The sequence below is a fragment of the Botrytis fragariae genome (assembly GCF_013461495.1).
Source record: "Botrytis fragariae strain BVB16 chromosome Unknown tig00000001, whole genome shotgun sequence".
Lineage (NCBI taxonomy): Eukaryota > Fungi > Ascomycota > Leotiomycetes > Helotiales > Sclerotiniaceae > Botrytis > Botrytis fragariae.
Genome location: NW_023500987.1, coordinates 1,729,469 through 1,740,022, shown reverse-complemented (window position 1 = coordinate 1,740,022; position 10,554 = coordinate 1,729,469). Strand labels below are relative to the sequence as shown.

Sequence of the window (10,554 nt, the reverse complement as noted above, 5' to 3'; positions counted from 1 at the left end):
ATCAATCTCCAGATATCAATCTGAATCTGAACCTGAACACAGTAGGCCATCCAGCACTAGTATATTCCATAAAGTTTAAGTATTTTACTTCTACCATTTCCGCCTGGGATTGGAAGAGAAGGACTATAACACATATGATGGTGGATGAGCAAAAGAAATAGCACTTTCGTGAAGGGAAGAGTAGATTATCAAGACACGAATAGGTGCTACATAGACGAAGATGATGAAGTGAAAAAAAGGATCTGACGCCAAGAATCTAGTTATGTGTAGAAACGAGAGCAGGTATTCCATGAAATGTCATGTAGGGACTGTTGATCCATGACGTATATCATGATGGATTAGGTAGATATGGTATTATACAATCTCGCCAGGGAGCAATGTGGGCTGGAAAAGGTTCCTCAATTTGATATCAAGCTATGGAACGGGTTAGCCATATGGATGGACCTGATAATAAAAAGATGCTATAGTTAGAATTTGTCGTTTCATTATTCTCTAAAAATGTACCTAGTGTACATTGATTGAATAACCATGATCCTCATATGATCATCCTCAAGCATCCCAAGCTTCCACTTCCTTTTCCCAGTCATCTACTGCAGAATCCTGTTCTTCTTTCTTCTTTTTCGCCGCCATTCTAGTTCCCAGAACGGTGAAGCTGCTTTTCACACCTATCTCTGGCCTCACTGGAGCTTTGCTTCCGCTGGCTCCTTTGGCCACTTGACTCCACCCACCACCTAAATGATCATCTTCTCTCCTGACGACATTCAAACTCGAATCCACACTACAGAGAACAACTGTCGATGCTAATTGAAGTGCTTTAACCTTTTGAACAAGGCTATGTTGCATAGCAGTTAGTGCGGAATCAACTTTCGTGTACCAAGTCTCGGGAGCTTTTCCACGAAGGACAACTTCACCAGAAGGTAGGAAAGATACGTCGAAATCGAGGCCCGCATTTGCGAACTCAGACAAAAGGTCGGTGTGTATCTCATCAATAGTCAATCCAAACCTAGGATTCGATAATAAGAATGCATTGAACGGTTCGGCTGTAGCAACCAATCTCTTTGAAGATGCGGCTTCCACAACTGCCACAGGCTTGACTTTGACACATTGCGCTAGAGTTTTCAATGGTGCAGATACAAAGCGTGGTGTCTTAAAGATTGAAACGTGGCGATGGGGCTCTGGATCTTGACTTTCGCTATCAAGACCATAGTCTTCCGCCAATGAGTGCAAGAATGCTCTCTGATGAGATGGCATGGGCTTGAATCTTAATCTCTTCTCCGATGGATCCGCTGCGAAAACGCGAAATTCGCGCTCATAGGTTTGACAGAATTTAAGCATGTCTTTGACCATATCCAATGTTTGTTGAGAATATGGAATATGATCATCCGTGTGAGTGCTTGGGTCAATATTCAAGGCTGCGGCAAGCTTTGCATTGCGCTGGAGCTTAAGACATTCGTCATTACAATCTAGTGTCTTTTTTGAATTGCCCTCACTGGTTTTCGATGCGAGACATTTGACCGCTTGCTTCTGATGTTGACATTGGCAGGTAACGAAGGTTTTGCCTTGGCAAGGTAGTGTTTCCTTACAGGGGTAAGGGGCATGGCAAGCGTCGGTACAGGAGTGATCGCAAACGCTTTTCTGCCTTCCGCACGGTTGATGACATGGCGAAGTCGCGTCTTCACATTGTCCGGGACGATGGCAAAGACTTTGACAAGAATGTATACCGCACTTTAACTTTTTTCCGCATGGCAAGCCACACCGGACTTCAGTGAACCAACACGGAATGTTTTTCAAAGTCCGTTTGCCACAAATACAAGGCTTCTCTACAAGGAAGGGACACTTTGGACAATCTTCACCATCAAGATGGCATTGATGCTTAGTTTGTGGATGTCCACAAGTTCTTGCTCTTGTACAATCAAAACGGCACTCGGGTGGTTTCGTCCCGCAAGGCATTGGAGGCTGCAAAACGGTACGGCCACAAGCGCAGCTGATTTCTTCAAAAATAGCCTCACGGCATGATCTACAAGGGCCCTTGTGACAAAGTTCAGCGCAAGCATGTTCACCACATTTTAGTGCGCGTCCACAGACTTTGAGACAGATATGCTCAGCCTCAATGTTCTCTTCTGTCGGCGGAGCATTCAAAGCACGATGCTTTCGTTTTGCGGCTTGTCGTTCACTTGCTTTCTTTTCTCCAGAACAACATCGCTCGCCGCACTCGTGTCTCCCACAGTTGAGTGTTGCTCGGCATACTCGAGGGCATTGGGGCTTCTCATCCACTCCTTGATGACACATAGTGTTTGATGTTGTCCTACCGCAGCGACATGCAATTAACACCGACTGAAAGCAAGGTCGGCACTCGCCTTCATGACAAATACCTTGGCAGGTATGCCCACACTTCAACGGCAATTCGCACTTCTCTTGACAGTGAGGAATATGCTGGGTGCAATCGGTTCGTGGAGTTTCGAGGAGTGTAGAAATTGGCGTTTTACCGCAGGGACAAGTTGTGACAACGTCTGGCGACAATGGACAGTGTGCAGGTAATAGGTCTTGAGGGTGGCATCTAGTCTCACAGTAATGATCTGGTTTACCGCAATCAAAGGGTCTACGGCATTCAGAGCCACAGTCAAAAGATCCAATCCATGTCCTCGTGGCCAAACTTTCACCATCAAGCGTACTGGTTGGTGCTTGACTTTCACGCTCTTCATCGCGTTCCGAGCAAGGTAGAGTTTTTTCGACTTTACCACAATAGCATGTTGATTCAATAAGAACCTCACAACTGCCACAGAGGCCCTCATGACAACTCCGCTCACAATTGTGTTCTCCGCAGGGAAGTACATCATCGCAGATTTGCCCACAAGCCCATCCGCTTTCGTACTTCGTATCTAAACATCTTCTTGAAACCGTCTCTTTGCCACAAAAGCAAGGAAGTGAAGGCCCCATGTGAGCGCAAGGTGGACAGAATCCAGCATGGCACATAAGATCACATGGATGAGGACAATGTCCGATCCGTTTTTTTGAACAACTCTGCCACAAGAATGTGGTGGTAGCCCAGCTACTGATCGTGGTTCAATCTCCTTCTCACACCAACAAGTATACGATATTGGCAAGTCTTCTTTGGGCAAGTTACAACCGGGGCATCTCCATTGTCTCGGTGGTGGCAATTCTCCGTTTTCAACTGCTCGTTGTTGATGTGTCGATACTTCATTCTTCGACCATTTTTTGACACATGATAAATGGAGAACCGACCAACAACTTTTACAGTTCCATATCTTAGAATTTGGTAAAACTTCGTTGGTACAAATTGCGCATTCGTATTGGCCATTTGTGATATCCTCGTGTGTTCGAGTGGCAAGATCTGCAGCTTGCGATTTCGACATTCGACGTGCGCGCGGAGCTCGCGAGGGTCCAGGTCGGGTGGCAATAGGATGTCCAGGTGTAAATGCTGGAGCATCTCCAGCAAGAGAACCAGCGTCAGATGTAGGACCAGTATGCGAGTTTGAGGTAAGTTGCCCTCCAAACACTCTTCCATTGGCCATGGGCTGTCCGCGACCACCCCCTCTTCGACCCCCTCGTCCAAACCCACCTCTTCTACCATTGCCGCCTCCTCGATTGTTTGCGTTCGAATTTCGCGGGTTCGACGGGGCTGGAGAATTTGAGTCTGGCAGTGGTGCCACAGAAGCCGGTCTGAGAGCTAAAGGACCATTTGGTACTTGTGTCGTTAGATTTGGAGTAGCGTTTGTGTTTCCATCTGCTGGTGCAGGTCCAGTGTCCCGATGGCCGCCTCGTCTTGGGCGACGAGTCCGAGTTCGAGGAGGACGATTGGAGCCAGAAGCTGGAGATGATTCTGTAGTAGCCATGATATGTGAATAGAACGAGTCGGCGATGTAACCAGAAATTGTCGATTGTTGGTGTGTTAAATCGACTATTGACCAGTGGCGGGGTCGTTATTTTTTTATTTACTGCGATGCAATGCAGACAAATTTAAGAGAGCTTGCAAATACGGAACTTTCGTAAATTAACAAGTAATTGCGCCTCAAGATATACGGCGACTTCAGACAAGAAAAGGGAATGAAAAGATTAAATGGTAGAAAATGGATGAAAATACTTTTTACTTGCAAGATACGGAAGTAGCACTCTGGTGTAGAGGGGAATAAGGCTGATTTTATTGTGGCAATCCATGAGCTTCTTTATCGACGCTAAACTTATCAACTAGCGCTCTTCTGGACTCTTCGGATAAATTTGTCAACTCCAAGACTCATACATGAGAGTTGACTCATACTCGCTCATCGTCTGGAACATTGTAACATTTGCATTGCATCATTGTATGAGATGACTCTGAAGAATCAAATGTGGAAATAAATTGACCTATGAGCCGAGAAAGGGTATTGCGGACTTATTGTCGCAATCTCTGATACAAGTGAAGTTATATCAAATCTTGGAAACCAACAGCCTCGCGCTAAGGTTACAAGGCTGGTCGAAGTCTTTATTCTTAACCCGAGGTACTTATAGGTCGACCACACGTTATTGTTGGTATTGTCGGTCATAAAAATATGTACTGTTGCTTCGTGGGTCTCCTTGAGCTATATGGCACAAGTAACTTAGTCTGTCCACAGACAAATATCTCAGTGAGGACCTAGGCATTTATTCCTTCTCCAACATTCGAAGGAGGAAGTTATCCACTATGGCGGTGCATAGATAAACACAACATAGACGCCCGAAGAGAAAAATCTCGATATAGCCTCAGTGTGTAAAGGAATCGCACTCAGCGGTTATCTAACATGTACATATAAGTATGATACCTACCTAGGTAGTTTCTTCTGTTGGTATTCATTTCTTACCATTTTGTCCCTTCGTAATTCGACACGATGACATATAACCCATAAGCTTAGTTGACTCTTTCTTCAACATCTCACCCCTTTCGTTCTCGGCTGAGCTGTTTTCTCGCCACTTCCTTATCAATTTATCAAACGCAACTCCACACGCACATTCAAGATTCCAATTTTGAGTTGAAAACTTTCAATATGCCTCACTTTACCACTGACACAGATTACAACCTATCTAATCCCAAATCTTCCTCTTCTCTAACGTCATCTCAAACCCTTACAACCTTCTCACTCTTTCCTTTCCTCCCTCCAGAACTTCGTCTCCAAATATACACCCATTGTCTCCCCTCCCCTCGCATTCTAGAATTGGAATTTTCTCCCCCCTCTCAAACCTTCATTCCTATCTACTTTTCTTATTCTAGCATTCCCGTTCTTCTTCATCTCATCTCCGAATCACGTTCTTTCGCTCTCCACTACTACCAATACATCCCTTCTTTGAATCTCTGGTTCAGTCCTTTTAGGGATAGTTTATATTTTCGGATAGATACTAGCCAAATTTACAGCCCTTACTATTCGGCCTGGGTTGAGAAACTAGGGAATTTGTTAAGGCTGGGGGAGGATTATGATGGATGTGGATACGGGCTGCAGCGATTAAGATATCTAATCATTGGAGACGAAGCTTATTCTCACCTGACCATCTCATCCACTGTTCTCGCTTCGCTTCGTGATTTGAAGGAGATAGGGGTAGTTACGAAAGAAGAGACACTACCTCTCTGGCCGGAAAATGAAGTCGTTTTATTTCCAGATAGGAAGACGAGACCGAAGAGGGGGAAATACGACAAAATCGAGGGCCCATCCATCAATTATTCTCATGTTCGTCGGCGCTTCAAAGGTGTGCTATTGGGTAATTCAGACGGATCTTTTGTAAGGGAGGAGAAAAGGGACCCTTTTGCGGTTGGCTGGTGAAGGATTTGATCTTGATGCGCAAACCCTTCGTCGGGGATTGGTTAGATTTCTTTTATCTAGTCATCTAAATTCGCTAAAAAATTTCACACCATATGCATTATCCACTGCAAATTTTGATTTAAGGATGTACTAGATTTCCAAGCTACAACTCCAGGCTCGATTCGATCCAAATGGGTATTTTCTCGTCCTCCAATCTCCCACCAATATCCGAAATCTCAATCTGTTATCATGATACATTCCTTTTTTCATCTCTCGTTCATTTTCATCCGGCTCTCGTGTTTGCAATATCAAGAATCAAGATATCTGTTGCTCCAACGGCCGTCAAATCATCCATAACCACAGCGATCTTCTTCTTCTCGACCATTGAACTAACAGCTACCCAGCCTTCCTCCTCCAAGGCGTTGATCGTGGGTGCTCGCTTTCCAGGGGTGATTTTGACTGCATCCGGGAGGGCTGTTCGTTGAACGTTGTACTGGCACAAGACGTATTTTTGTGCAGTGATGACACCTCGAATACGGGAAGCAATAAGATCTACCAATGCTGGATTTGAGGGTCTTTTGGATTTCACGAGAATTGCTGTACTCGAGACGACGGTATCGATAGCCTTTAATCCTGCTGCCTTCATGGTTTCACCCGACTCTGATGACATATTAATACGAAACTTTTTGAGGTTGATCATGTCGTTCTTTTACTCACCAACCAGATCCACAATTCCATCAGCGACACCAAGAGCGCATGCAGCTTCAACACTGCCGCTGAGCTCGATGATCTTGGTCTTCAACTTGCGCCCGGATACGGCACCACCGTCTGCCTCAGCTTCCAATGCTCGGAAAAATTCCTCAGATAGACTGACAAAACTGGTACCAATATTCTTTCCAATGAGATCTGATGGCTTCGCATATGGTCCCTTCTCTGGCACTTGTACTTGCAACTTACAAGCACCAAATCCCAAATCCATTATCTCTACACATCCTTCTTCCTTGCCCGCTTCGACAGGGGTTGATGTTCCCGATTCTGACTTAACTCTCCTCTCGGTTTCGACTCCTGTGGCATGTTCTGCAACTGTGTCCCGCCCAGTAATACCAATATCTACTCGACCTTCACCAACGAACGTAGGAATATCGGCAGCGGGAAGGAAAACGAGCGCAATTGGTAAGTTTTTGACCAATGCTATGTCAAGTCTTGATTCTCTTCGAAACTGAATATCGGCACCTTCGAGCAAATTGAGTGCTGCTTGTAATAGTCTTCCCTCTAACAATTCAATCAGCCATCAATCTCGAACACAGGATTCGGCTTCAATGGTGTCATGACTCACTTTTTGGTACTGCGAATAGCAGTCTACCTTCTAAGCTTTTGTGATCGTTAGTGAAAGGTTCGTACTCTTCAGACTCCTCGTCTGCAATGTATAACATCTTGAGAACTTTCATAGTAGCTTCTTTGAATGGTAGGAGTTGCCAGGTTCTACGTGCCCCAAATTGCGAAACCAACAGCTCCAAACCGTTTAAATAGGCTTCAATGGCAAGCTCGAGAGCCAACAAGGTAAAAGAGGACAATTCTTACTGATTCACTAAATCCATTTTGTTGAGGGTGAGGAGAGCAAGCTGTTTGTTTCTGTACAATGTGAAGATATAACCACTCCGATTGCGGGGTATTCACTTGAATCACAAGCAGAAGCAGAGTATGTTGTGTTCGTAAATGATAAGAAATGTATGGCTTGGGTAATTTGAAATATATTAGAAGCAAGGAGAATCACGATTATTGGATAATATGGGAAAGGGACAAGACTTCACTTTTAATATGACTCGGAGATGTTTGGCGCAAACTCCATTATTAAAAAAAAGTCACCTAGTACTCATCTTCATCATTCTGCCCCACGTGTAACACCTGGTACTTTCGGTGGTCGGCGTCTTCTCAAAGGCCACTAGTCCCGATTTATGTTAGTGCAAAAATGCTTCAATTTCAACGCTAAGAATATTAACGAGAATCTCTTGCCCTAAGATTCTGCGAACAGGCAAAAAATTATCACCAAATTCACGTCGACCAGTAAGCCCCGAGTCAATTTATCAACCACATCCCAAAATCCAAGCGCATTAATCCTGTGAGTGACTCAGGAGCTCATCTACGGTTCCAAGATTCTAATAAAATTCAGATCGCAAAAATGGATGCATCAAAGGTCCCCGTCAAGCTCGTTAAGGTCACCCGTGTTTTGGGCAGAACCGGTATGTCGAAATTTGGAGAATCTACATCTGCGGATTCGGAAGGAGGTAATTCTGACAAAAATTAGGTTCCCGTGGAGGTGTTACTCAAGTCAGAGTTGAGTTCATGGACGATACCACCCGTTCCATCATCCGTAACGTCAAGGGCCCAGGTACGATTTTACGATTATCTTTATTTCCCCCCAAGATTACACTCGGCAGCAAATATTCGAGAAGGAAACATTAGGAAGCTAGGGAAGGTGTAGGCTAACATATCGAAATAGTCCGTGAAGATGACATCCTCTGCTTACTCGAATCTGAGCGTGAGGCTAGAAGATTGAGATAAATTGTTGGTCATAGTTATCGAATGATGGGAGCATTGGGAATTTCTTCATGCATTCAGGTGCAGGCTTTTGCTACGGCTATGGGCTGGATGTACGTTTGATGAATATGGATGGATCAGTTCAAGGAAATACTTTCACCACAAAATAACACGATCGATGAATTCCCGGTACCTTATTTCTACGACAATGTGCAAATCTTGAGACGTGAGAGAATCATTCTTGTGGCCTCGGGGGTGATTTGGAGGATTTGGATCACGGACTGCCGCAGTTTCACACCGTTTTTCGAGGGACTGGAATACAATCATGAATGTGGAGAGTCTAGATTCATGGGGAAGATGCATGTGCGAGCTCTTGCATTGCTATTCACTTCTTGTTCAGCGTGCACCCCGCATTGAAGTATGGAATCCGAATACCATGATTCCAAATCTAGGTCTGGGGAATTTAAGCAAGTCCTCTTCAATCCACTCAACTTCCATATTTTCCCATTCACTCCGCCCAGTGCACATTGAAGTCTTCCTTTGACCCAATTCAATATTCCAGAAAGCAACAGCTTTTTTTCTCTTTTCTTTTCACATAAGAATACACATCACTTTCTCTGCCATTGCCAAATCCCATATCAACAATCAAATCTACCTATGAGTAATTTCACCTGAAAGTTCATGGCTATTTACAGATTCTGATTTTCGCGATCAAGCTATCCTTGCGGCTTTTTGTTTGAGTTGAATATGATCTTTGAATCTGATTAATTGATTCAACCACTTGGACAATTCACTATAGATCAATCAACAAACCGAAAGTTAAAATATTCTACTTGACTCATCACACAACAACTTTCTATTTGTACACACATATTCCTCAATTTGGCCTCCGTCTCTTCCTCTCCAAAGGACATACAAACTAAGAAACAACCTCAACTCAACTTCGTATTTAGATTCCAACTAAACCGAATTCCAACAAATCCATCACAATGTCTTCCCACCCTTTCCCTCACGCTATTACCCTTTCCCAATCCTCTTCTCAAGAACTTGATAGACCTCAACAATTTCGACCAGACTCTCCACCACCACCTCCGTCACCCCCAAGCGCAAACCACGCAATGGTAGATCCAATACAACATTACTATTCCTCTCTTCTATCTTCTCCTCAGCTGGGTTCTTCGCCTCAATCAGTTGTGTACGCCCCGCTCCCATCGCAACTAGAAGTACAATCGCAGGAACCGCAGATGCAACCACGACAATCCCTCGCTCCACCCACAACATCTCCCTACTCGCGCCAAAAACAAGCACAAAAAAGTACCACTTCACGCGCTCAAGCCTACTCTCAACCAAAATCCCATCACCATCTCCTCTCGCCGTCCATCCCATCCGCTTTCCAAGCTGAATACCAACAGATCTCGAATGAAACACATGCTCCAGAATTGAACTACAATACCACCACATCCCCAAATCAACATGCAGTCTCAAACCCATTTCCTGATTTCGCAACTCGTCCCTTTCCTTTTCTCTTCCCGACATTACCCGCACTACACTCTTCCTCGCCATACACATCTACATCCACATCCGCTTCTTTTTCTACGCCTTCCGCTTCCTCTTCCGGTTCGCATTCATATTCCGATTCAGATCTAGAAACCGGCATTGAAGACAATATGATAAATGAATTATCATGGGAACAACACGCCCAAGAACTCGCAGTGCAGAGGGCGCATCACATGTGTGCTTGGTTTACGGGGGTTATGCTTGGGGTGTTGGGGGTCGTGGGGTCGTGCGGTGGGTAGTTTATGGGTGAGGAGGGGTGTGGGGAAGGGTAGGAGACGTGGAAAAGTATATGGTATATGGTATATGGTATATGGTATATGGTATACAATGAGAGATGGAGACGGACGGTAGAGCAGAGCAGAGAAGAGCAGAGCCTCTCTTTTTCTCTGATTCAATGTATCACGCATGATGCGACCGAGGACGCGGAAAACATAAAAATGGAGAACTCCATGTAGATGTAAAGAAAGTCTAGAAATAGATGACGACGCATCGATTGGGAGGAAATATAATCTGTATGTATGTATGTATACAAAGGAAAGACGAGAGACAAAAGAAAGAGACCAAAAAGCCCTTCTCCCTCTCTCTCTCCCTCTCCCTCTCCCTCTCACACTCACTCTCACAGACAATATCGAGATGTAGATAGAGACATGAATACAAAGAGGAATCGGAATCGGATTCGGATTCGGGATATTAC

General features: G+C 44.6%; 6 protein-coding genes across 6 annotated transcripts; 2 read left to right on the top strand and 4 right to left on the bottom strand.

Annotated features, from left to right (window-relative positions):
* Positions 1-549: 549 nt before the first annotated feature.
* On the bottom strand, positions 550-2,289 carry Bfra_000533 (putative nf-x1-type zinc finger protein nfxl1 protein; the record flags this gene model as incomplete). Its single annotated transcript, XM_037330979.1, has 3 exons — positions 550-1,524; positions 1,584-1,702; positions 1,812-2,289. The coding sequence occupies 3 exons, from the start codon at positions 2,287-2,289 to the stop codon at positions 550-552; spliced, it is 1,572 nt and encodes a 523-aa protein (XP_037197312.1).
* Positions 2,290-2,393: 104 nt separating this feature from the next.
* Positions 2,394-2,834, bottom strand: Bfra_000532ib (putative nf-x1-type zinc finger protein nfxl1 protein; the record flags this gene model as incomplete). Its single annotated transcript, XM_037330978.1, has 1 exon — positions 2,394-2,834. One exon carries the CDS (start codon positions 2,832-2,834, stop codon positions 2,394-2,396), a length of 441 nt encoding a protein of 146 aa, XP_037197311.1.
* Positions 2,835-2,879: 45 nt separating this feature from the next.
* On the bottom strand, positions 2,880-3,854 carry Bfra_000532ia (putative nf-x1-type zinc finger protein nfxl1 protein; the record flags this gene model as incomplete). The annotated part of the gene is made up of 1 exon (XM_037330977.1): positions 2,880-3,854. The coding sequence occupies one exon, from the start codon at positions 3,852-3,854 to the stop codon at positions 2,880-2,882; it is 975 nt and encodes a 324-aa protein (XP_037197310.1).
* Positions 3,855-6,048: 2,194 nt separating this feature from the next.
* Bfra_000531 (putative atp phosphoribosyltransferase protein) lies at positions 6,049-7,198 on the bottom strand (the record flags this gene model as incomplete). Its single annotated transcript, XM_037330976.1, has 3 exons — positions 6,049-6,425; positions 6,483-7,037; positions 7,102-7,198. The coding sequence occupies 3 exons, from the start codon at positions 7,196-7,198 to the stop codon at positions 6,049-6,051; spliced, it is 1,029 nt and encodes a 342-aa protein (XP_037197309.1).
* Positions 7,199-7,594: 396 nt separating this feature from the next.
* Positions 7,595-8,598, top strand: Bfra_000530 (putative 40s ribosomal protein s28 protein; the record flags this gene model as incomplete). The annotated part of the gene is made up of 4 exons (XM_037330975.1): positions 7,595-7,673; positions 7,835-8,005; positions 8,071-8,154; positions 8,266-8,598. 4 exons carry the CDS (start codon positions 7,595-7,597, stop codon positions 8,325-8,327), a joined length of 396 nt encoding a protein of 131 aa, XP_037197308.1. The 3' UTR covers positions 8,328-8,598.
* A 694-nt stretch (positions 8,599-9,292) lies between these two features.
* Positions 9,293-10,099, top strand: Bfra_000529 (uncharacterized protein; the record flags this gene model as incomplete). The annotated part of the gene is made up of 1 exon (XM_037330974.1): positions 9,293-10,099. One exon carries the CDS (start codon positions 9,293-9,295, stop codon positions 10,097-10,099), a length of 807 nt encoding a protein of 268 aa, XP_037197307.1.
* Between the last annotated feature and the right edge of the window lie 455 nt (positions 10,100-10,554).